General features: G+C 36.0%; 1 protein-coding gene across 11 annotated transcripts in view; it reads right to left on the bottom strand.

The window, feature by feature from the left end:
• Nucleotides 1-20,031, bottom strand: part of PPFIA2 (PPFI scaffold protein A2) — a 472,168-nt gene extending 452,137 nt beyond the window's left edge. For 8 of the 11 annotated variants that reach the window (XM_037065742.1, XM_037065741.1, XM_037065754.1 and 5 more), the window contains exons 1-2: nucleotides 19,847-20,031; nucleotides 15,376-15,626 (exon numbers count right to left, since the gene is read on the bottom strand). In XM_037065742.1, the coding sequence (XP_036921637.1) occupies nucleotides 15,376-15,624 (249 nt within the window). In that variant the 5' untranslated portion in view covers nucleotides 15,625-15,626; nucleotides 19,847-20,031. The remainder of the gene's footprint in view (nucleotides 1-15,375; nucleotides 15,627-19,846) is intronic. The other 3 variants (XM_037065746.1, XM_037065738.1, XM_037065743.1) reach the window with 1 other exon arrangement.
• Between the last annotated feature and the right edge of the window lie 7,816 nt (nucleotides 20,032-27,847).

Below are 27,847 nucleotides of genomic sequence, written 5' to 3' on the forward strand. Positions count from 1 at the left end.
AGAACTGGACAGCATTATGCTAAGTGAAGTAAGCCAGGCAATGAAAGACAAATACCGTATGATCTCACCATTAATAGGAACCTAATCAACAAAATGAACAAGCAAGCAAATTATAGCCAAAGACATTGAAATTGAAAATGGGCTGACAGTGATCAGAAGAGAGAGGGGAAGGATAAAGGGGGGAAAGGGTGAAGGGTTTAGAGGAACAAGTATAAAGGACACAGGGACAACAACAAGGGTGGGGTGGAAATGGGGGAGGGAGGCAGGGAGGGCTGGGTGGTGGGAGGAGTGGGGTGAAAAGGCAGAAAACTGTACTTGAACAACAATAAAAAATTTTAAAAGATAAAAAAACAAGTGGGTTCAACAGCAAATTAGACACAGCAAAGAAAATTAGTGCACCAAAAGGTAGGTACAAAAGAAAAAAATGCCTAATGAATCATAAAGAGAAAGGGAAAGTACAGAACAAGATGTAAGAGTCATAGACAATAAAATAAGAAGAACAAGCATATGGGAATAAGATTCCAGAATTAAAAGGGAAAAATGTGACGGCATTTTTTTAATTAGTAAAAATTTCCCCAAGTTAATAAAACAGGAAAAATTAAAAGATACATTTTAAGTATATCATAGCAAAACTTCTAAAAAATTCTTTATAGCAGACAAAAAGAAAAACAAACAAGCAAATGAAAACACAAATTGACCCTCAAAGAGGCAATGTTTAAATGACAACTGCCTTCTCAATAGCAAAAGTGAAGCTTAGGATAAAATATGTTCAGAATGACAAGACAAAATAATCAGTAACCTAGGTTCTACATCCAGTGAAAATAGCCTTCAGAAATAAAGGTGAGGCAAAGACATATTCAAAAGCCTTTCAGCTAAGAAACTATTCATTTATATACTTACACTAAGGGAGATACAAAGACTATTTTTCAGAAAGAATAAAAGTGATCTCAGACGGAAGATTCAAAATCAAAAAAGAATAATTAGTAACTCAAATAGTAAATGTGTAAATAATTTGAAAGGGATAGTGCATGTATAAAACTATAAAATAATATATTTCACATTACATGCATGGGAATAAAAGGCAGGAAAAGTATACATTAACATTATACTTTGTTATGCTGAGAATGCACACACACACACACACACACACACATATATATATATGCAATATATATGTTAAATGAGCAAAAGAGTATAAAACTGCCAGAGTAATAAAGGGGAAATTGATTTTTTAAAAAAAGTATACTCAATCACTTCAAAAGGAGGCATTGAATGTTAATAAAATGGAACACAAAACAGGGAAAGAGAAAGCCCTTAGTTAGGCAATAGATTAAGCACAAATATACAGGTAATTACAGAAAATTTAAAGAGACCAATAATTAAATAAGATTGACAGATTGCATAGAAATAAAATCCAGAAACTATATGTGGGTCATCAATGCAAAGACAGAGAGACATTGAAAGTAAAAGGATAGAGGAAAGGTACACAGTGCAAACACTCACAAAAAATAAATTCACTATAATGTTATTAAAGCAGACAATGCAGAATTCAGAAGTGGACACTTCATGATGATAGAAGGTTACAATGGACATGGAGATATAACAATGATGTGGTCAAATGCAACCTAGTAACAGCCTCAAACATATATAAAAATTAATAGAATTGCAAGGAAAATACATCTATAATCATAGTGGGGGAACATTAAAGCCTCTGATTACACCAACACTAAACTTTAGACTTGGAATGGTAAAATAAAGTTATATTTTTATAAGAAAAATTAAATTTACCTAACAATATTACTAAACAAATGTGATTTCAAAGGTCAAATCTCTTCTACAAAAAGATCCTAAATAATAGATAAGTTTCTTCTAACTCTGGCAATGTCAACTCCCTTGGATTATCTTGTACAGGTTGAATACATTTCATAGGAGCATATTCTAAATGACGGAGTATATCAGACAACAGCCTATCAGAATTTTTAAATGACACTTTTATGAATATTTTTCAATAATATATCTCATATACAAAACTAACAAAGATAAAATAATCTTGCTATTAAACTTGGTCCATTAAAAATCTATTTCAAGTCACCAATACATGTACCTTCTAAACTCTCACAAGTATCAAAATTGAAGCAGATTACCCTGAAAGTGAGCATGAAAAATAGAGAATCATAGGTAAGAATAATCAGGAAAATCAGTTTATTATAGAATAATGTAGTGTCAAATTCTAATCGCATCCATTCTTGAACAATTCTAATTAATATCAAAATTAACATGGATTTTTTAGGAATACTTCAAAGCAAAAATCTTCTTTTGCCAAATACTTTTGAAATAAATATCAATCCTTACACCTGCCTTGTAAGGCTACCTGGGACCTTTGACCACCTCCTGGTAGGGAAGGGGAGCAAGAATCAAGAGTGGGGAGATTCACCTTGTTCCCATAGTACACTTTCCAAATTCTAATATCAAAGATCTCACTTCTTGAATGATAAAAAAAATAAAATAAAATAAAAAAGGATTAGAAATTTTTATTCTGGGGAAAATTCAAAATACAAGGAAGAAATGAACTATCATTCAGAATCTCAATAAGTTCTGTCATATCTAGGAAAAAGTCCTCGATCTTTATGTAAAAATAAAAATCACTAGACTTACAAATAAAACTTGGAGTGCAATGCAAAATGTAATTTAAAATTCAGGACCTATGTAACTTGGCCTACCGATCTTCAATAAGATTAAATTACAAAATCTTAATGAAATAAAGAGATAAGAAAAATCAGACAAGAAATATTAAGGGCTTACTAATGGCCTTTAGTAATACAGAGCTACTGTATTGTAAGCTAAATTGCAGAGATCAATGCAAAGCTATATGGTGTAAATAACTAGCTGTGATCATCATGTTTTAAAGGAATTTCACAAATATAGTTCTAAACTCTCGTTTCGTACACTAGAGCATTGTGGTGGTTGCTACTGAGCTTTGACCCATGAGGCCCTGAAATGAAATAGCCAGGAAAAGTAAACTGTGAATTTCAACTTCTGTTACTGAATCTAGAATTTTTCTTCAAACATTAACAAAAATAAATAAATCATATGCATGCTAATGTTCAGTATACCAGATTAAACCTTGAAATTTAGTGAAAAACACATTAGGCATTCATCTAATGGCTGTTTTTCTGTTGAAATTATTCCTTCTAAGAGAATTAAAGCAAGTAAAAAAAATTAACGATTATAACAAAGTGATTCAAAAACAAAAAACAACCAAAACATTCTTTTACTTTTGCCCTTCTGTAAAATGAAAGTCAGACATAGATATCAAACAGTGGTAGTGGTATTATAACATCACAAAACAATCCCTATCACTTCTTTTGTAAAAATTGTCTTAATTTAGGCAATAAATTCCTTGGTAGAAGAGCACAAAAAATGGAAAAATGACTGAAATTTAAATTCAAAAATACTAAGATTAATATCGCTTATGCATATCTTCAAAGCAAATGATTCTCATACTGATCTTCTTTGCTTTGATTTGTAAAATATTCAAAATGTCATCCTCTCTTTATAACCACTTCATTCCAGAAGAGGCTTCAAGATGCAATATCAACACCAGCCTTATACATACTATGACTTTGTATATACAAAGACTCTATAAATTGCATTTGTTTCTTGTTTTATCAAGATATTATATATATTATATATTACCAAGATATTAAACATTTTGATAAAATATTAATAATCAAGATATTATGTATATAATAAATAGTATCTTAATAAATTTCTAGAACATTGTGATATATATATATAGAGAGAGAGATGCTGTCTAATTATTCAGACTATATGGATTACCAAGTAGATATCATGGAAATGTGTTCAATATGCAACAGGATGATTTTTATTTCATTTTATTACTTAATATTTTTTAACATATACAAAATGCCAGATACCTTTGTAGGTAGAAATTACAGCTGTGAGTCACTGGAAAAGAACCCCCTGGCTTCATGAAACAGAATCTATCACAGAGGGAGGAGTTAATAAACAGGACGAAGAAATATAATATGCACCATGTTGGATGGTTATGTGCTATGGAGTGAAACCTGAGAACAGGGATTGGTTATATTAAGTGGGGACTATTGCAATTTTAAATATGGTGATCTGTCAGGGCCTCAATAAGAAGTTGATATTTGAGTAAAGCCTTGAATGAGTTGAGAAACGAAGTCCCATGGTAGAAGGGCAACTTTCCCAGGCATGTGGAAGACCCACTGCAAAATCCCTAAGACAGTTGAACGCCTGACATGTTGAACAGCAAGAATACCAGAGGGGTGGGAATAGAGTGAGTGAGCTAGAAAATAGCAGGAGGTGTTGAGACAGATGAAAAGGAGGGAACAAGTGTTAGACCCTGGGCTTGCACTTTGAGATGGGCAGGCGTTTCAGAGATCTGAGTAGATGCAAAACAAACATGATGCACCTTTTGTCAGAATCAGGGTGTCACTTGCTATTGTTTTGGCAACAGCTAATGAGATACAAGCACCCAAACAAGGAGACTATTTAGGAAAATGCTGTGTAATCCCCAGATATGAGATGGTGACTCTGACTAGGGTGGAGTTGAAGAGGTGATTAAAGTGGTTCAATTCCACAGCAGTTTGAAGATAAAACTGAGAGATTTAGCTGCTAGAATGAGAAAAAACTTAGACACTAAGGTTTTGACCTAAGATGATGGAATAATGACATTGCTATTATTAATTGACATGCAAAAGACTAAATAAAGATCACAAACTCAGGTTTGGACATGTTAAATTTCTGTATTTCATAATATGAGTCTGAAGGTCATGGAAATGTCTGGGCTAAAAATGTACGTCCGCCACCATCAACAATCAGATGGCATTTAAAGCCAGGAGATGAGAGAGGTTACCCATAGTGTCAGTAGAAGCTTAAGAAAAAGTATGCATGGGTACTAAATCCTGGAATAATCCAGTATCAGTGAGACAGGAGGGTGAGGAGTAGCTAACAATAAAGACTGAGGAGTGAGCAATGAAGGAGGATGAACCAAACAAGTGATATGCCTTTAACAGGGGTGTCCAACCTTTTGGAGTCTCTGGGCCACACTGGAAGAAGAAGAGTTGTCTTGGGCCATACATTGCAACATATAATCACAAAAAATCTCATAATGTTTTAAGTAAATTTATGATTTTGTGTTCGGCTGCGTTCACAGCCATCCTGAGTCACATGCGGCCCACAGGCTGCAGGTTGCACACCCCTGCCTAGAGCCAAATGAAAATTCTTCAAGAAAAAAGAAACCCACTGTGTATATTGATGAACAGGAAGGAAGATAGAATTGATCACTGCATTTAGCAACATGGGGGTTATAGATAATGTTTACAAAAGCAGGCTAAATAAAGTGGATTGAGTGAATATCTGACTGAAGTGCATGCAAGAGAAATTAGAAAAAACAAGTGTGTGCAATTAAAACAATGTCTTTTGCGATGATTGCGGTTCGATTCCCAGTCAGGGCACATGCCTGGGTTGCGGGCCAGTTCCCGGCAGGGGCTAGTTCCCAGCAGGGGATGCACAAGAAGCAACCATACATTGATGTTTCTCTTCCTCTCTCCTTCCCTTCCCCTCTAAAAATAAATAAAATATTTTTTTTAAAAAACAATGTCTTTTGCTATACTGGGAAAGACAAGTGGGGTGGTAGCTTGGTAAGGCAGGGTCATTAATAAACTTTTTAAATGGGAGAAACATAAGAATATTTAATGCTGTTGATTAAAATCTGTTGGAGATAGAAACACCAATGATCCAGAAAAAAAAGGAGGAAAGTTTTGTCCCAGAAGAGCAAGAGAGGATGAGATCTAGAACACAACAGAGTAGGAGGTCTTTTCCAAGGACAGGCACAGTTCATCACAGTAGAGGATTAAAGGCAGTGAAATGACTAGAAATAACAATCAGTTTCAAAAACTTAGAAATACATGTGGTATTCAGTGCTTCATAGGCATTGCCTTTTGGATGCCATGATGTATTTCTAGGAGCCACAATTGGCCAAGGTCTTAAGATAAAATAAAGAATAGATATTAGCAACACTATACTGAACCTAATACAGAACCTGATACACAGTAGGCCCTAAAATACTTGTTAAATAAATAGCAATTGTTAATTAAATGGCTATAATTAAATTAATAAAGCTAATGTGTATGCCCTTTATAGTCCTTTGAAATTAACAAAGTATACAACATATTAGAGAGAATTTGAATTCCCTCACTTATATGTAAATAAACACTATCAAACCCATTATCAAGTGGTTTGGCAAAGTTGAAAGTAATATCTAGATACTATATTTCCTAGTTAAATACTTTTCCATGGGACCCACACACTTTCATTTATTAAAAGGACATGATGGGCTAAGGACAGAGTATGCTAAGTCCATAAAAAGGCAAATTCATAGTATCATAACTGAGGATTTGGGATCCTTGAATACTTGTGCTCAGCATAATTATACTAACCCTAATAATCACTTCACATTTCATTAATAATAATTTTGTTTGCCTTATTAGAGCTTACGGGTAGTTATGAGAAATGTTTTCAATGGTCCATGTCTCTTTAAGAAAGTTTCCAGAGAAGTTTAATATTTCTCTAAATCTAAACGAATATAATGAAATGAAGGCGATGGCTCCAAGTAAAACAAACATAAACCATGAAAGGAATCCTGATGAGTACCACTCACCCACACTGTGGAGCTGAACAAGTTACTTAACCTCTCTTTGCCTTGGCATTATCATCTGTAAAACGGGAATAATAATCGTAACGACCTCATTGGAAAGTTTTGAGGATTCACCAAAATGATACATCTAGCAATTTAATGAATGATCTAGATTCAGAAATCAGCATTATTATCTCTTCTAATTCCCTCAGATGAAGAAATAGACCTCAAATAAAATTTCAGACAGTTATCATAGCTTTTCTGCTCATGCTTAGAGAGTAAACTATCTTGTTTTTTTGGAAGTTAAAAGTCTATTTCATAATTCTAGTTCAGAATAGGACTGTATAATATAAAAAGCTCTGATCTCCTACCCAACCTGAAGCTTCCACTCTTGTACTAAGTTCAGGCTTGTTTCAAGCTTTGAAGCCTGCACTGCAGGCTAGGGCCATGGTGGTCTGTCTTTACTTTGACCTTCTTCACTCACATCGACTGTCTCTGACTCTGTTAGAGTCAGGGCCTGAGAAAGGGAAAATGGAAAAATCACAGTGCTATGTGACTTACCCAGGTGTCAGCCATGGCAGCCAGGGCCTTCAGAAGGGTAAATATATAATCAGTGACCCTTCTTCGGAGTATGTTTGTGGCTGTGCCAAGTAAAACTGCTTCTTCCCCAGTTTTACACGACCTGCTTAGAGTCTTTTCTCTGATACAAAACTTCCAATTCATCATGCACTCATCACCATTTAGGAGTCAGGACTTCTGACACCTAATCCCACCTAAGCCCTAACAAGGTACTCACTCTGTGGGTTTACACAAACTTAACCCCTAAGCAAGCATCCCTTTTGAGGGTCCCATTTGCTTTTCAAAAAAATCACCACCTTTTGTCTTGGCACTGGGGGGTTATAACTTGCCTGAGGTATGCTGTACCACAGCTCAGGGCATCTCAAGTCACAGCTGACTTCAGACTCTACATCCCTCAGCTTCTGGAGGAAACAAACACATCAAGCTCTCTGGCTGTTTTTCCTGAAGCCCTTCTCACTTAGCTACGTTGAATGGGAACCACTCAGCCCTCACACACAGAGTGGTAGATTACACACAGCAAACCAACAGCTCTCCAAGACAGCTCCGTCCCTCTTTGAGTTTTACCACCTCAAACCTTGTAGAATCTTAAAATGGAGTTTGAGCTAATTCTGGACTCATTAGTTGGACTAAACCTCCTACAAGTAAGGTTCTGTACTTCACTTATTTAGCCTGCCCTCAAACAGAAAGATTCCTTTTTAATATGTGGATACTTAAATAAAACATTGCCTAAGATAGTGGGAGTGTTCAGAAATATTAGCTATGGCTCTTATTTATCTAACTTTATTATTTAATATTTAAAGAGTGGTCAATGAGGAGTTGCCCATATTAAAAAATAAGGGAAAAGTCTAAATGAGTTAAAAACCAAGACAGTTTGGTGTCACAAAAGTCAAGAGAGTAGGTATTTTGTTTCGTTGAGCAGGGAATAATCCCAGTGCTGGATTTTGCAGTGAATTTTAATAAAACAAAACAACTGCACTCACCAGTTGATTCCTGGTGACAGCAGCGAGTTAGAGGGAAAGCCAGCCCACATTTGTTTTAAAGAGTGAATAAAAGAGGAAAAAATTGAGACCGTGAGGACAGACAAGTTGGGAAATAAGTTCATAGGAAAAGAAAGGTTAGATTGGTAGCTATGAGGAGATAGTGTTTTGTTTTTATTGTTATTATTGGTTTGTATTTGCCACCATTTTACTTTTAAGAAATAGATTTTAATGTTACTCACCAAAAAACAGTTTGTGTGTGTGAGAGAGAGAGAGGGTTGGGGAGAGGGAGAGAGAGAAACTGAAGATACTAGAGACACAGAAAAAATTATTGGAGGAGATGAAAAGGAGGGATCAAGGATTTAGAATGGAGTATTAGTTCTAAGCAGGAAAGGCAATGCTTAAGATTGAAGGCAATGCTCAAGATTGGAGAACGTAAGTAAATAAAGACAAATAAGTGTACAGTGGTACATAAGCAAAAAATATATATTGAAGGACAACATACCTGGTAGCCTATGAAAGGGATGGTTACGAAGAATTAAGGATATGGGAATTTCAGGATAAAATAATTAATAGCATTGTTTGGCACAAAGATTCAAGGGTCATGAAGAATGAAAGAATATCAATAGATTTGCAAAATATGCATCCATTAGTAACATACAGAAATGTATTTTTAGAAAAATGATAATAAAAGAAGTCTCATTGAAAGGGTTAAGAAAAAGAGATATAAACAAAGAGAAATAAAGAAATATAAATAATGAAAAATAGAAGCTGCAAGTGAATACAATTTCATTTGGCCAGGGGTTAAATACCTAACCAGTAGAAAGAAAAGCACATCAAGAAAATAGAACGAATGACTACAGTAAAAGGTAGCAAAAGATGCAGCATCTTTCTCTGACAGGAGCAAAGGAGCAAATGCATAGTGTGATGACTTAGGTTTCCTTGAAAAGTAAGAAGCTCAATCTAAATGTTATCTTCTCATCACAAGAGGGAGGGTTGTTGTTTGACTAATCAAAGGACATGTGAGATCGGCCTTTGTAGAAATGGAAAATTTGGAAAAAGTAATTAGAAGAATGTAGTAAAGAAATGCTTTAATATAAATAAATGAATAAATAAATAAATGAATAAATAAATAAATAAATAAACTTGCAAGTTTGCGAAAGATTTTTGAGAGTAAAAATTTTCATGCTTTTCATGTGTGCTAGTGTTCATTATTACCCAGTAAAATTGCGCAGTTAAGGTTGGCTAAGAATAATGATGATTATATCTACGGTAATAACAGCATCAATAGCTGAATTTAACATTTATTGAGCATGTACTATCTATGAGTCACTGAATTGATCATTTGACATGTTCCAGCTCATTTACTGCTCATAATGATCCTAAATGGCAGGGTCTATTATTGTTTGAATTAACTACTTTAACCAAGGTTACTGAGTTAGTAAGTAGCAAGCCAAAAAGATACCTAGGTAGTGCACCTCCAGAGTAAAAGCGATTTCTGTCACTCTCTGCAAATTTCACTTAAATATTTTGCATGTTTAAACATCAAAATACAATCATATTCCTCTTCTCCACCAGTAGCCTCTTTCAGTGTAATTCATCTTCTAAGTGTACACTGGCACATCCCAGTTTATGAAAATACCTCCTGACTCTTTATAATGTTCAGGGTTTCTGAAGTACATGTATACATCTCTTTTCAACCACTACTTTAGAAATATATCATTCCTTCTTCCAATTAAGGAAACAGAGTTTCAGAGAAGTCAAGTTATTTACCAATGGTTCCTCAACCAGTAAGTGGAAGAATTCCATTTCATATTCAGATCTTCTAACTCAAGTCCAAAGCCTTAGCCACAAAGTTCATTATCAGTTCTTATTTCTTCTTTCTCTTCAATATTCTTTCTGTTTATTGTCTCTATTAGATTCAAGGTTCACTAACACAATGATGACCCAAGTGACTCTTGGCTTAGACTACACTGCATTATTTTAGCAATAGATTGATTGCACTTATGGTCCAGTGCTTCATCCCTCCTCATAATTTTCCCATGTGATTTCATACTACTTTCCACTTTGTCCCTGGTCTTGGCTAAGTAATAGTACAAAAAGAAAAAACAACAAGAAAAAGCTTACAGAGCATGTAATTGTTTCTGCTTTACTCCTACACCTCTGCCAAGACCAGGAATAACCCCGCCTGTTGCACGATCAGACACATGCATAGTACGGAATGACCCCAGTTGGTCTAGTCAAGGCCATTCATACCAGACAATGGCCGGTACAACTGACTGAGTCAACCTTCAGCTAGCCAGTGGCACAAGTGAGCACAGCCAAACCAACCAATCCATGACCTAGAGCTTTTGTGTTGTTTGTCACACAGCATTATTTTAGCAATACATAGCTAATGCACGAGTGCTGTGCAATCTATCCTAAATCAAGTATCACACTAATACCTCTTCATTATTACCGTATCATGTCACCAGTTCAAAGTTCTACTGATTATCCTGTATACAAACTCCTGTCCTTAGCAGTCACCACTCATGAGGAGGCCACACTCCTGCACTGCCACCGTATAAAACTTCATTCCTACCCCAAAGCTCTCCAGTAAACAAAACTGCTAGTTATTCTCTTTATTTAATTCCTATTTAGTCTTCTTCAAGAAAAAAAAGGAGGATACTGCTAGCTCGTTGGTCTTCTCTGTGAACATCAGAAAACCTAACCTGGAAAGCAGAGTATAGGCTGAATTTCTAGCCCCCAAATGTCCTTGAACAGGGTCCTGTGCAAAACTCTACTGCCCCACAGGAAATGGTTTCTCTCTAAAAAATGGCTCTTGAAAACCTCCTTCTGCATAAAACTTTCTGTAGTTAATCACAACTAATATTATATCTCAAATTTCAGTAAATTTTTAATTTTTAATACTATATTAATTTGGATCCATTTATATAATTTTTGCTAAGCAATTTTATTCCTTAAGTTCTCTGGGAGCCAAATTACATTCTTTTTCTCTATTTTCTTTACAAACATATGTAACCATTTAATCACACATAGGAAGCCCTCAATATATGTAAAATAAAGTAATAAAAAATTTTAAACATTCATATATGATTTTTTGCAATAAAAATCTCGCTGCCTTCAACTTTTCTTTAAATAATCTTAATAACCATATTAGTAATTAACAAATATTTGCCCTGATTTCAAAAATGCAGGACTGTTTATTTTATCAATATACCCAGTAAATTTTTCTAATACTCAGTGATATGTACATATCTGAGCATTAGAACCATATGTGTATGTATTTATATATGTAAATTAGTTAAAACAAATATAATCATTGTCATATTTATGGCTTCATAAATTAATTAGTTCTCATATTATTACTTACATTATTTTCTTTAATTAGCATAAACTACCCTATAAAGTATCATCAGTATTAGCAACCTGTTATAGCATGGAATCTGAAGACTGGACTCAAGTTGATGATGTATGGTACAATCACAATACAAACCAGATCTTCCTATTTCAAGTTTATTGCTCTTTGTACATCCAAACACATATACATTCAGTTCCGGTTTTGTTTTAAAAGCCCTTATTACTGGCACTTTACTGGTTGAGACGGTTGTAGATGATTAACATGCCCCTGTTCTCAAGGCGCTTATAATCTAGGTTGCTAAACAGGCACATAATCAAGTAACAACAATAATATAGTAAATGATAAGGTAAAGAACACGGAGGAAATGTGCTCAGTCGGTGCAGAGAAGTCTTCCGGGAAGATACAGAATCTTGGCTGGAATGAAAAGTGAGTTAGACAAAGATATTGAGGAGGAACATTATGGGCAGAGAAATAAATATGCATTAAAAAAAGACTGGCATAGATGAAGTTCGCGGGGACATTGCAAACAGTGAACTGTTATTCAATCATACAACATTACACGTTTGCAAAAGTGAAAATGTTAGGTGATAGAATAATGAAGCAGTTCAACACCACGTGTCGCAGAAAAACAAAAAATAAGAAATAATAGAGATATGTGAGGGTTATTTAATAGATTATAAACAGTATGGTCCAAAGAGGACTGAATTCAGAGAAGAGGGAGAAAGCATTATCTATGAGGACTCTTGGGTGTCTGGGTGAAGAATTCAAGTGGATTTGGTTGAGGAATGGAAGACAGATGACTGAGTTAGGGGCACTCTGAATCTGAGGTTCTGTGGCATATTTAACTGGTTCTACAGAAGGTACAAAACTGAGAGTCTAGCCTGGAGATATGGAATAATGTAAATTTATCAGCACTGTTTAACGTTTACACCTAATCACATAATAAAGAACTAAACACTATGGCTACAACACCTTTTACCTAGTTAGGGTTGTTTGTTTATAAAGTAATGATAGGAGAGAAAGTGGCTAAAGCAAAGTACCAAATCATCAATACCTGATAGCATGATATGGGCAATTTTTACCATGATATGTCATTGAGTTTGACTCTGATTCTTTCCCAAAATAATTATTTTGAATTATTTTGCTAAATTTTCTTATTTATATTATTTTAGTAGTTTTCCATTTTACATGCTATTTCTGCCTTAAAACTCACATGTATAATAATCATTTTATCCTCCAAGCTAAATGGCAAATGTGGTGCCCACAAACACAGCAGGTACATTGTTAACAAAATATTCAAAAAGATTCAAAGGTACCAATTAAAGAAGAATACTCCTCTGTTACATACAGAAAATCTATCACCCTTAAGGTACAGATTAGGTTATTAAAAATCTGCTTTGAAGAAATGGCAAGACCATCACTATTTTTAAGAACCTGTGGATTACTAGAAGTATTCAATGTTTATAATGGTGAAATACAAAACAATGTCGAAAAGTGTGTACAAGTATTTGTAAAAGAGATTGAAACCATATGCATCTAATCGTAGAAGTTCATAGTCCCTAGTATATAGTTTCTGAACCTACACACTCTATAAACAGGTAATTTGTTTATAAGTGTGTTGCAACCTTGATTGGTGACATAACCAGACCTGTACTAACATGAGACATTTATAGTTTTTATTTTTTCCATGCAATAAAAGTGTTCATAGACATGAAAATGTGTAATTATGGGGTGCTTTCCAGAATCTTTCTGGAGGGGTGTTAAATAACATATATTACATAACTACAAAAAACTCAGAAAAAACTGAACTGTAAAACACAGCTGGCCCCAAGGGATTTGGATAAGAGATTGACTAAAATTCAAAACTTGAAATTTTAGGTCATGTTATAAACTTGATATTCAATATAACAGAACTTCTAGAAGGAAAATTTTTCATTCTTATATTCTTAAGATTTATCTCTATGCTATCATTATGTAGGAAAACATTTCCAGCTTTTTTCTTTTTGCCTCAAAATATTTTGTTGCAGTAAATTGTACTTACAGTATCCTTATGAAATAATCACTCAGTTTTGTAAAGACAGAAAAAAATTTAAAACCCTGTTATTCTAGAATCACTTTGATAGAGTTAGGATCTGAACTGATGTCATCAGGCTTGGATGAGATATGAAAAGATAAATGTAGGAAGGGTACTTGCATATTCTCATACTTAGGACCAGGGAGTCGACTTCTAAGAAGGGAAAATAGGAACGCATGTAGCATTCATGCAACTCAGTTATAAATTTCATTTGACTACTTCCCCAGGACACACTGAAACTTGTCCCCAAATATAATACAGTCCTGGGTTTTTTAATGGAACATTCTATCCAGAAAGAGAAATGATTGTCCAATTCTACACTTGTCACAGAAGACAGTGAGTCACATGACTGGTTAAGGGACACACTTTATCAACAGCATTGACCAACTCAGTCTTAAGTGAAGAGTAAGCATGATGGTGATCAGTTTAGAAATTACCTTATGAAGAACAATTGCAAAGACTGAAATACCTAGCTTGAAAAATAACATTTTTGGTTAAGATATTTGAAATGAATCAACTCATTCTTTGTAATTAAACAAACCAGTGCACCAACAGGTGAGAGTTACTAGAAACACTATATCTCAAAACAAGGCAAAGTGAAAATAAAAATGAAAAGGACCAGGACAGGAACTACCCACAGAGAGGGTTACGGGATTACCTAATGGGGATGTGACAAAAGGTTCCAGGTGGTCCTTTCCATTTTGAAAGTGATCAAAATCTTAGCACTACAGTCCAAGTTGAGCTGGGTTTAGAATTGTATCATCTTTGATTATATAATTTTAATATTTATGAAGACATAATATTTACAAGATATAAAATCACAGAGAGAAATCAACTCTTCAACATCTGCTATTGTACCTAGAGCAGAGGGCCAATCAAATATGCATTTACAAGAAAAATATAGTTTATTGGAGGTGATTATTAAAAAGCTCACTTATATTCTATGCTTTTTTGTACCTAGAAAAAACACAATTATGCTATTATTAAGTAAGAAAGTTGCCTTATTATTAGCTGAAAATTCTTAAAATATATTCTTTTTCACAAAATAATGCTTTTGACAAAAATATACTAAAAATAACTCATCTAACAATTTTAAGTTGGTGAAAATAGGGCTGAACTTTTGCCTCTTTTCTAATTTCCAAAATAATTTATTTAAAAAGAAAACTCCTTAAAACATTTCTGAGTGGAGAGGGTAGGTAACACATCAGTAACTTCAAGAATTTTTAAGCAGGTGTTAGGCATTTCTTAAGGACACGTAAAAAATAGACAGTAGACTTCCAAACTATTGTCGCTTCTGAAGACAGAAAACACAACTGAAAACGAAAAGTACATATTCTTACACGCCATGATTATGTTTAAAATGCAAGGAAAGAAGAGAAAATCAACTATTCCCAGTCTGGTGACAGGTAGCTGATCAACAGGTGATTTTTTAACCTCACCAAAACACACAAAAACTTTCTTAAAAGACCAGATAGGAACTCAGTGCTTCACACTTCCAATCACCGACGTACCACATTTTCCTTTGAGGCAAGTTTTATGTGAATTAATTACCTATTCTTAAATTTTTCTCACCAAAACATGCATATCATATATTTTAAGGAAAGAAGTAATTATAAGAATGGGAATAAAGCAAAGCGTACTCAAGTCTTATCGCATTTTCAGTTGCAATAGGAAGGGCAAACGCTACCAGGAGGCGTACCTGTGGCAGGGCTGAATTGAGCTGTCTCTGGAGCGAATCTCTGTCGTAGATGACATCCTGCAGTCTTTGCTGGGCAAGTGAAAGACTTTCTTGTGTCTCTCGAAGGGTGTCTAGAAGACGGTCCCTTTCATCTAGCATATTCACCATCAGCTGCTCAAAATGGGAGTCTGAGTCCGAGCCACTGCTTTGGGACCCCCTTTGGCTCATTGGGGTGTCCTCATTAATCGTGGGCATCACTTCACACATCATTGCTTAAATAAAGTAAAAGGGAGGGAAGTCTTAGTAAAGACATGGTTGCCAATAATGCCGCCTGGCCCTCAACTCACAAAGTGCTTAGCAGCTCATTAGCCTAATGTCCCTCTATCCCTTACCCACTGCCCCAACTCCAAGCAAACTAAATATTTTGACCAAAATGAAAAACAATTAACTGACTTCCAACAACCAACATGCTCGCTTTTAATGAAACAACTTGGTTTCACCTACTACTTAAAGTTTTTTTCATGACTTATGCCACCTAATTAAATTTATAGTCATATGTTTCTACACTTATTAATTGATCATTTTTCTTTCCCTGCAGGTTTACAAATCCCTTATTGCTAATACCTCCATGTTATCTTTATTTGTTACATTGTTCACGACAAGCACAGTGTCTGGCTCTTAATGGGTGGGCAGCAAATTATTTTTAAATGACTTAAATAATTCAGTGAATTAATGTCCATTCCTTTGTTTAAGAAAATTCACAAATAAGTGAGTATTCTGTTTATATAATAATCAGTTTTTCCTTTTTACTTTTATCAACAGATTTTTCCACACCAGTTTAAAGCTTCTTGACTTTACAACTCCCAATGCTTTAATTCTATATGCTCTCTTCCTAAATTCCTGCAGTAGCCTAGCGACTGAATTAGGTATAAGTAAGCTTTATGAAATAGTCTAAGGTACATAAATTTGTTGACGTTAATATACCACTAATTGCACCTAATATTCCTTTGTTTCCTGTGAGCTGCATTGTCTGGTTTTCATTCAAACAATACAAACTAACACTCTTTCAGATACTCCACAAAACAGATGCCATAAATCACATTAGCTAATGTAGTAACTTCACATCTTAGCTGCTAACCAGAGGCTCCCAACCATGAAATAAATGAACTGCTCAGGGTATTTTTTAAATCATTTATTAATTTGATTTAAAATAGACAACACAGACGTTAGGAAAACAGTAGATTGACAACATCAATCTACTATGTGGCATTTTAATAATCAGAAATTATCTCCTTTTACCTTTTATCCTCTATCTTATATTTGAAAAAGAATCAAACCCATCTCAGTTTCAGTTCTCGTGCAGAGGCCAGCGCCTATTCATTAGAGGGCTTGGTTTCGCAGAGGGCTGATCTGGAGAAAGGCTGGTTTGGCTGTTGATCCTGAAGCCTTTTTTGGTTTTGTAATACAAGATCAATTCATTTTTCTGCCTACATATACCTGTCTCTGGGAAAATGTTTATGGTGATATTTTCAAATAAAATGCCAAGACTCACTAACTCAACAGCTAATTACTGTTCATGTGATTTTTCATACAAAATGAGTTATCAAGAAGAGAAATTCAATTATCTATGAATGATTTGGTCAGGGCTCACTGAAAACAATGAGACACCCCCAGAAAGATGAGAGGAAAGTACTTTTCTGACTGATATCCTATGTAAAAAAATTAAGGAATAAGGAGGATAAATTATTTTTAGAGTAATTCAAGACAATGCTTTCAATTATTGCTCATCATTCAAAACAGTGGGCTACCTGAAGGTAAGAATTTGACTTGTTCAATTTCTTATTGGCCCTAAAATAAATAAATAAGAGTAGATACACAAGATACACCAATGCACATGTATGCATGCACATACACACATAATTACTATCATTAAATACTTAATGATGAAAATATAATATTTGTTGTATTATTTCAATTTAAATGCTATTCAAACACTAAAACAAATATGGAAAATGAGACTCTTTTCTAAGTACTACAAATTGTCTTTGCCTTGACTGAAAAGAAATTGCAAAACAAAAAGTGTTCCAACACAGTGAAATACTTCAAACAATTAGTTCACTTGCCATGCATGAAATATACACACTGAGCAGCTGTGTCATTCTGAGAAATCATTACCAGGAGCCACTGTGGGGTTTTTTGGTTTGTTTGATTTTGGGTTTTTTTGTTTGTTTGTTTGTTTTTGGTTTTGGGGTTTTTTGTTTTGTTTTTTGACATTCAAGGTTACAACAAAATAATGGCAGAGGAAACAGTAGCATTGCGATAATTTGTGCCAAAACATTTGTGAGATGTAAATTTGGGGGTTACTTAAACATGATTAAATTAGTATTTTAAATGTTATATTTCTTGAAAGGAAGCTAATAGCCCATCTTTACTTGGGATAACTTATAAAAACTTTATATTCCAAGGAAAAATATAACTTCAGTGATTACCTGCACTATAATTTTCTCCTGAATGTACTAGCCTAATTCCAACCAAGCCTCTGGGTCACCGTGGGACATTAGACATTCACAAACTTTAGGCTCCTACAGATCAATATAAAGCTGGTCTTTGATTCAGTCCAGAGCTGCTATGATGAGAAGCACCTTCGGGACTTAGAAAATCTATGGAATCTACACTCCAGAGCACCGGATTCAATTTCACTTCCGTAGCATGTGAACAAGGGAGAGTCACTTCACCCGTCAAAACTTTAGTTTTTCTCTTTTGTAGAGTTAATAATCTGTGTTTTTTTTTAAAAAGCCTGTTTTAAAGCTCTTATAATATATCTGACTGAGATCACATAATAAAATACTACAGAGTTATTACAAACTTAAGTGTTTATTTCTATTACATAGGGACCGACATTCATTGTTGTAGAAAGAATATTTTGCTTTTATGATTCATTCTGCTTCCATGCCTAAAGGTTTAATTCCAGTGGGTACTCTGAATTCTCCAAATCCAATTTAAAAAAATCAAATGATGCAAAAGTCACCTAGGAAACATGCTGCTTTTCTTTATTAACAGTGAACCCAAATAAGTAAATCTAAACTCTTCTCAACAAAACTAGGGGAAAATGTTTCTACAAAAAATAAGGCCACTTTCATAAACTACCTTAGCTTCTTACAATAGAACTCAGATTCTATCATAAATCAAAAAATACTTATATAATCCTTAAAATATAATATAACCTCTTTCTCAAAGGCACATTTTAAATATTAAAAGCAATGAAAAATCTTGTGAGAGTTAATAGCTTCTTATAGATGACATCTGAAGCAACTTGCACAATCCAGAAGCCTATGGCTACTCAACCTCTAGGATAGTTCATCCTCATATACCACTTTTAACTTTTGTAATCATTTTCAGAACTAAAACTGCCTTGAATATCATAATTTATGAAAAACAAGGAAGGGGCTACTAATAGTTTGCTTTGACATCTACCTTTTCATCCCCTCCTCCCCAAAGTCAATTGGACACATGAATTATTATCCTCCTTTAGACGGTGATGCCTGGCTCACTAAATTACTGAAGGTTACCAAACCTAGTAGAGGTTATTTTATTGTAGAAGGGAAAAATAATAATAAAGTTGATTGGTTTAAGTATCCCAGTGCTTAGCTTGAATAATTTTATATAAGGAAAACCAACTCCCTCATTCTTAGCACATAACCTTGACTGTCTTCTAAATCTCTCGGATTTCAAAATAAAAGTTGGAATGCCCACTGGAGTCATTACCCAAAAGCTTTCAAGATCCTATGTGTTTCTTAGCAATATATACCCTTCAAGCAGTACCTATTCAGATATAACAGTGCTACAGAAGGCTTTCTTTTTTTCTGTCAGTGAATCACTTTACTCAGCCAGACCACTAGGATTTAGACCCCAATGGAGGCAAAGATGAAATTATTTTTGATAGTTAGTTTCTTTTGGAAAGATTTAGTCTTAACTACCCCAGCTCCATCTCGGTTAACCCACAAAAAAAGTAATTTGGTGAGAGAAATCCTAGCCATTGTCTGATTGATTACATTATATGAATATTCCTCCTCCTATTTAACTCTTTGAAACCCCCTGTCCTCAGGAAACATTATCACCTCTAAAGGAAGCATTTTACACTTTCTTCACCCCAGTGGGTTCACAGATGGTCAAAGAGCCGGCACACCTACGTGGCTGGATAGTTATCTCTCGGCCACACCCCCCACCCCCCCTGAAGAAGTTGACTTCATAATTTCCACACTTAAAATTCTTCATTATGCCCAACAGGAGAGAACCGAGCAGGAAGGGGGTAAAGGAGGAGGAGGGATAGGGGTTGGGGGAGAAAGCAAAGGACGGTTCGGAGCAGTAATTGGCAAGAGGAATTCGCATATTTTCCCTGGGGGCGGGGTGGGGCCGCGGGTGGGGAGGAGGTAAAGTAAATAAATAAATAAAGCGGTAAGGAAACCGTGTCACTCAAATGCAGTTTTTGTACCTAATGTCAGTAATTTCGGTCCTGCTTCTTCAATTGATCAACGACCACCGCAGTCTCCGGCTCCACTCGAGGGGAGGCTCACGCCGGGCGCTCCTGGACCATTTCCCTAGCAACGGGAGGAGAAAGGCCGCTGAGACCCCGGCGAGCCCCGGCGCGCCCCCGGAACGTGCCCTGGCTCGGCGGCGCGGCGGCGGCTCGGCATCTTCCCGCGCCTCCGTCAGCAGCCGAAAGGAGAAGCGTCCATCGGAAAAATGGCATATTACAAATTTTGCTTTGGGAAGCAGAGCTCGGTTCAGACCATTGTCAAAGGGAGGAGAGGGGGAGGCGGCTCTTAAAGCAGCAGCGGCCCCTTTGCCCGCGCCGCCGCAGCCCCGCGCGTGCAGCTGGAGACCCAGGGCGCGGAGCCGGGAACGGGGGGGCTGGGCTGGACTCGCGGAAACTTACCCCGGCGGCGCTGCTCCCCCTCCGAGTCCGGGCCCCCTGGAGGGTATCCACCCACCCCCCGCCAACCCAAACGCAAGCCGTGGGAAACGGAGTCATGAGTATCTGGAAGGGAAGTTTCCCACCTCGTCCGTCCCCCACCCGGAGCCCCTTCGGAGTTTGGGGCTAACGCCGGGATTCGGAAAGCCGAAGGGAAGAGAGTCCCAGGGAAGGGAGAAACAGGACAGGTCCCCTCCTGGCTCCCAGCTGCGCTTCGGTGTCTCATTTCACCTAGAGAGATGCTTCTTCTCTGGAAAGGGAAGCCGTCACCCCCTTGCACCCAGTTTCTCCTCCCAGTCTCTTTGCAAGCCTCCTCGCTTGCTTACATCAACCAACCTGCTGAGACCCGGTTTGGGTGCTACATCTTCTCTCCCCACTTGCCTCGCGCTGTCGCTGATGCTGCTGCTGCTCCTCCTCCGTCTCTCCCTACTCCTCCTCCTTGGCAGCCGCCACCTCCTCTTCCCCTGGAACAAGGGCTTCCCCTGGAAGCTGCTGCAGTGGTTTCCACCGGCCCTTAAATAAATTCTGAAGTAATCACGTCTTTGCTCTCCTCCTCACGCACACGCGCTCGCGGATATACACGACTACCCCGAAGCTGCTGCCGGGCTGCTGGGGTTCGCGCTGGTCCCAGTGCCTCCCGCGAGGGGCAAAGGCCGGAGCTGGGGATGGGCAGGTGCGGGAAGTGGGTGCGCTCTTCCACGCCCGACCTTCCCTCCTACACAATGGTTTTTGCAGAAAAGCGCGTGGCGGCTGCTGGGGAGGGGAATGGGCTTGGGCACCGTCTGGCTCTCAGGTCTTCTGTGCCTGTCATTTCTTTAAGCAGTTTCCTTCTCCCAGGATTAGGGCATGATAGTCAGGGTGGTAAGAACCTGAGTCAATCCAGGGTGTGGCGGCCTCAGTCACTTCTCATTACCTCTCCAGCTCTTCTCCCTTCATTGCTTTGGCAATAAGAATTGTACACTAAGTACTCCCTACCCTAGGAAATTCCGGCTTGGAGCCAAGTCTGGTTTCCATCGTGTTTCAGTTCCTCTCTTCCTAAACATCCCTTTACCTATTCTCCTTTCCTTCTTCATTCGTACAAACCCATCTCATCAAGGGGTAGGGAGGAAGCACAAGACAAAACCAGTATCTACTCTCACCCAAACAGAAAACATTTCAGTGAGAGAAATTCACATACCCTAGTTTCAGTGAAAAGAAAGAGGGAGTTCAGAAGGGAATTGGGAGAAGGGTTAAATGTTAGGAATAATTTGGGACTTAATGCAAGTACCTTTAGGACATGGTGCAAGAAATTAAAAAGGTATGTTTTACTCTTGTTTAAAGCAAAGAGTCACAAGCTAACTAAAGAAACAATATTCAAATACAAGCTCCCTTAAATTAGGTACAATATTAAAAAACATCTTTCATTTTTAGGGTAGGATTTAATTCATGTAGTGAATCCACAGAGAAATGTTAAGTCAAGTAAATGTATTTACCTTCTTCTCTTCCAGATTGTTACTCGAATTCTGCATCACAAGACAATCCTATAAGAATTAAGTGTAAAGATATGAAAAGCGAAAGGTAAGAATAATATGATGACTCATTAGATGTCAATCAGAACACATTCTCAAATATAATGTACATATAGATAATTCTGATTATCTATAATTCTGATTATCTATATGTACATTTACATAAATTGTAAATTCTGATTTACTAGGATTGGGGTGGACCCTGAGTTTCTGCACTTTTCCCAGCTCCCAAATAGGACCACCCTTTGAGCAGCAGAGATCTGGACCACTCAATCAACTCCTCCCTCTCTGTTGCTTAGATACCCTTAACCATAAGGAACCCATTGACACAAAAGGTGGCCCCGTCCATTTTCAGATAGGTCTGATGATATAATAGCTTCATTTTGTTAATCAGACATTAGTACTCTTATAACTTTCATTCTCTGGAATTCCCCAGAAGACATAGTCCTTGTACACAACAGATCTTCATATTTTAAAGACAGTTAATGGGTATGAGTCTTTGTCCAAGAATTCCTCCCTTAAGAAGAATTGGTTCTAATTTTCTTGATAATCAATAGTCATCAAAAGTGGTGTCAGATGTTCTTAGCATTTCCAAGAAGAGTCTTGATTTGCGTGATTACCATTCACATATCAAATAAAGATTTCAGTTCTAAGTAGAATCTCCCCACATTCGTTTGACACAACAGCATTGAAAGGCTACCCCACAGTTGGTATCACAGAAAGGAAGGATTTGGCAATGGAAGGCAGAGATCAGTCATGGAGAAAAGGCTGTTTTATTAAGGAGCTAGAATCTTCATGGTTACTCTCAGCTTAGGAACCTTATATTCTAATGTTATCACCCCAACACCACTGCCAAGAGTGTAAATAACATTTTCTATCAAACTGAGAGACCTTTTTAAGAAGCAGTTTTGCAGAAAACATCAGGTGAACCAATTCATAAGAGAGGAGTCACTCTCTGTATCAGTTTTTCAAGTTTAGTAATCTCTAACTTAGCATTCAAGAGAATCTCCAAAAGATTTCTGGGCCTGTCCCCAGAGTTACAGATTCAGTAGGTCTGTGGTGTGGCCAGAGATTTTGCATTCCTAATAAATTCCTAAGTGATGCTAATAATACCATTAGGCCAGAAATCCCACTTTGAGAACCACTGCTCAAATTAATCTGAAGAAACTTGGAAAGGCATAAGTACAGAACATAAAAAAATAGCTGGTAAATATTTCGCACTCAAAGCAAAAATCTCTCACACAAATACAAAAGCAACTATTTTGCTGAAGTTATTGTCTGTTCCTAATTTTGATAGCCCAGAATCAATGATTGAGATGAAATAGTCAACGGGGTTTAGGCAGAGATAGTAGAAGCCACCTCTTTCCTTAGTCTAAGTACCTGACATCAATGAAACCATTTGATCCATAGAGACATATGATATTGCCAGCCACACTTACTAATGCTTCCACAGCACATTTTATTTCAAATATGAGTTTTTTATCTTTATACTCTTTTAAGTGCAGAATGTCATACAGCCACTCTCATTTTTACTACAGTAGCGAGTCTTTCCATCTCTTTAGATATTCGGAATAGTGCATGGTTTATTAATAATATCATAATAAGAAGAAGAAGAAGCATTTGTTTTATTTAAATCAAAGATAGTTTTGTTTGTAAAGATAAAATTTACTTCAATGAGCACCAAAGAAAATGGGTAGTTAAGCATGGGCCATGACAATAACAAAGATTTAATAAATGGCATAATTTGTCTTTTAAGTGCAAGGATAATTTTCATGCAGAATGAAAGCATGTAATGTTTGTTGTAACAGACATGTTGATATTAATATCACCTAATGTCAACTATATAGTTATCCATTTATGAAAATATTTTCTATACTCGCAATAGTTCACATTAACATATTAAAATACTTTGATGATATTTTCTGCACTTACACTTATTGGTGAGTTTAAAATTGAAGATGAATTTGACAGTAGGAGTAGTTCCCACCATACACTTTTAATCTTGTGGGAACATAAATTTTATTTTATTTTCATTAAACAATTAGGCCATGCACTATTATTACTTTATTACTTTATTACTTTATTTATTTATTTAGAGTAAGCAACAAATAAGCCCAAATATATAACGAATCAAATGCAATTGAAGTTCATTTTTCACCCTCAATATTCCAAGTGAGCATTGGTTAGTGAGCTCCTTCATTCTACACAGTAATTTAGACTTCTTTCTTGTCTGAATTCTGTCATCTGTCTCCTGGAATTTGGGGTCCAGGTGATGGGAAGATAAGGAGAGGCTGGAGGAAACACATGAATTCTAAACTCCTTAGTCCAAAAGTAACACACACTTTTCTCATGTTCAGTTGGTGAAAACAACTCACAGGGCAATATCCATTACAAGAGAGTTTTGAATAGTCTAGATTTAAGGCCAGAAGACAAAGAAGGTTGGGTAAAAACTTAGCCAGTTTCTCCCACATATTATTTGCGGAAGTGATTATGGGTGTAAAAGGTATGTAAAAAATATGTTATGTTTAAATGTTCTCTTTTGTATATATTTAGAAATAGATCGAATTCAATTAATTGGATTGACAATAATGACATTAATAACAAATTCTAGCACAAATAGTAAGCATTATTTACTATGTAAGTTTTATGCTTTTTATTTTTTATGCTACACATTACTCTTCTTACCTGTCAAAAAAGGCAAACTACAGAAGGTGAAAGCTCTCCTAAGCACATAGTTGCTGACTCTTGTGCCTTCACATAAACATATAAGCATCAATTCTCACAAGATAAATTGTAAAATATGACATTAATCAACCTTTATCTATGCATTTATATGGGGTTACTGTAAAATGTAGCAATTTGACAAATAGTCGCTGAGATTTCAACTCATAACTAAAAATAACTTAGTGTTGTAGAAGAGAAAACTCAGTTATTTTTGAAGTCAAGGTGTGTTAAGAGAAGACAATGTTTATTGCATTATTCAATGGTATTGAACATCAATCTAAGAGCAATAGAAAGGCACTGAAAAATAAAATAATGACGACTTTTAAAATAAATTTTTATTCCTTTTAAAGGAAAGAAATAACCTATCATAGGAAAAAATATTTTCTTTCTAGCCCCCCTATGTGATGAAATATTAAGAGAACAATTTTAATTATATTCTTACTTTGGTTTTTACTTAGAGAGGAGATGTATTCTAATATAAATTCTCATAATAAAGGTTTCTATTTTTGCCTTCGTTCCAATGCAGGGACCCTCACTTTGTAACTAAAGAATCATAGAATTTTGTGCTGAGTGTTCAAATAGAATTCCAATCTTAGAGATAAACAAAATAAAACTCTGCAGCATTAATTCCTGGATTTTCCAACCGAACTATCTGTAGAAGCTAATCAGGTACTGCTTGACTTTAGATATCTACTTTTCAACTTCTATCAAATATAAATCTTCCAGAATTTGACTCAAAATTATTAATGATACCTAATTATTTTGATCATTGACATCACTGGTACTTTCCAATATATTTGTTTGAATCAATTGGCAACACAAAGTGAATGAAATTGATGTAAGTGATTATTGCTGCTCTTCAGATAAGAAATCATTAGAGGGGAAAAAAGTCACCAACATAAAAATTAGCTTTTCCTCAGTGTTCGCCATTCAAAGACATGTGTAAGCAGTCATGAATAGTAAATTAAACAAGAATAGCTGATATAGATAATCTTTATTTTAGACATAGTTTAAAGATTCATAGAGCAATAAAGAATATGAATAAATACTTTAGAAAAACTGAGTAGAAGACCCATCTTCAATATTAAAATAATAAGAACAACTTAATAAGAAGTTTTAGACAGTTGATGTCATGTAGAAAACTCTCTTCAAAATAACAATTATATTCATATATAATGTCTTTAGTAACTGGCTCTTGCCTTCTCTTCATTCTTAAATGGGATGGACTCAAGTTTACTTCTCATGAATACAGAGGAGTGAGATGTGGAAGGGAGATGAAGACCAAGTGAGGAAGTGTCAAGTGTCTTGGCATGCATTGCAGGGCGTAAAAGAAAAAAAATATTGGAAAACTTAGTAGCTGAAAACAGCCATCTTTTTCTTATTTATCATAGTATCAGTGGGTCAAGAATTTAATAACAGTTTGCCTGGGTAATCTTGTAATCTTGCCTGGCTTGTAATCTCTCATATGATACGTGTAACAGTGGCTAGATCCTGAAAATGGAGGTGGAAACAGCTAAAGCAGCTAGGGCTGACCAGGAGAGATCTCGCTGTCTCTTTCTCTGTGTCTCTGTCTTCTCTCTCTCTCTCTCTCTCTCTCTCTCTCTCTCTCTGTATCTCTCTCTCTCTCTTCTCTCTGTCTTTTGGGTTTTCTGTGTGATATTGCTAAATGGGATACTTTGGGCTATCCCACAACATGGCAGCTCAAGAGCAGTCAGAATGGCAGTAGAAGTCACAAACAAGTAGTGAACAGGCAGAGCTGCTTCACATTTTTATGACCCAGCTTTGAAAGTCACATAGTGTCACTTCCTCCATACTCATTTATTGGAGAACAGTCACAAGCTCTCTTGGTTTCAAGGGGAAAAAACATACTCCCCCAACCTACCTATTAGTGGGAGGAGCATCAACATCACATAATAATAAGAGTATTATTGAAGCCACTTTCAGCAAATAAAATCAGCCATGGCAACCTACTTTTCTAAAATGCATATTTGCTATTAAAAATATTCAATTTTATTAGTGAAGAAGTTTACAGTTTTAGAAATATAGGCAAACTCTATTTTTTTAAAAATATAAGTAGCTAATAAAATGTTTGTTAGACATGGGAAGAATTCATAGGAATTGGGTATAAGATAAGCAGTTAGAAAGCAGATCATGTGTGTGTCAAACAGAAAGGGATGGAAAGATCAAAGATACCCAATATTTATGAGTTACCTGGGTACTATATATTTATAATATATAAATATATCTAAGAATAAATACACAAGAGCCTGTAAATGTTCAGGTAACACTAGATACACAAGAAAAAATTTGATTCACAAAGTCTTTTTTTGACCATCTATCAATGACCGCAATTATAATCCTATAGGTCCTCTGCTAAGCAACACAAACAAAATCCATTACCATTCATTAGGCTAATGAACAGAGCCATATCAGTTGGCCAGGTATATTCGTTCCTGCATCTCTCTAGTAGGACAAGTATTTGTTGTTGGCCCTGAGTGTCTTCTTCTTGTTGACCTCCAGCTCAAACTTCAGCTCTGGCCCTGGTAACCATGCCATCCGTGTGGAAGGTTGGTGTGGCAGAGAGAAGAATAGGACGTTTGAGCATTGCATGCTCCAGGGTTCAGGTGGTATTGTCTGTCCTTCTACACTGCACCTTCTCATGTATGTGTTAATTTATCCTATCTCTCTTCTCTTGCTTCTACGTGTTTCAAATAAACTTAATAAAATGCGTGATCTGAGTATTTTAATTTGTGCTCTAAGCTTCCTTATTTCATGACCTCTGATATGGCTTGCTGACAATATATTTGGAAGCCACCAGAGTATCAAGGTGATGTCCCATATGATACTTTATCTTGAAAAGTGAAGAGGTAAACTGGCTTTTCTTATAACTTCAAGTATTTTCCCAGTGTTATCTCCATGAACTGTATCCAAAACAAAGCAAATAAACAACAAAAATCTGATACTAACCAACCAGGTGCCTGCCAACAGGATGTCCCCTGGAATCTATGAATTCCCATTCAACCACAGAAACAAACAATCTCATAGACATTTCATGACACACGACTATCACCAAATGGTGTCAAACTGCCACCAGGTCCGGGTTTGATTTGTGTAGAAGAACCAGAAGCTGGACTCCTGGTGAGCTGGCAATAAAGGATCATTACGATTATTTGATTAATCTTGAAAGTATGCAAACCTGCATATTATGTAATTAAGTTTATTATGGCAAACATTTTACCATAGTTAGTTAACAATTGTTACAGTATACATCTGAGTTTTATTTTCATTT

This window comes from Sturnira hondurensis, unplaced genomic scaffold (assembly GCF_014824575.4).
Source record: "Sturnira hondurensis isolate 20B ecotype Veracruz unplaced genomic scaffold, ASM1482457v3 Scaffold0016135, whole genome shotgun sequence".
Classification (NCBI taxonomy): domain Eukaryota; kingdom Metazoa; phylum Chordata; class Mammalia; order Chiroptera; family Phyllostomidae; genus Sturnira; species Sturnira hondurensis.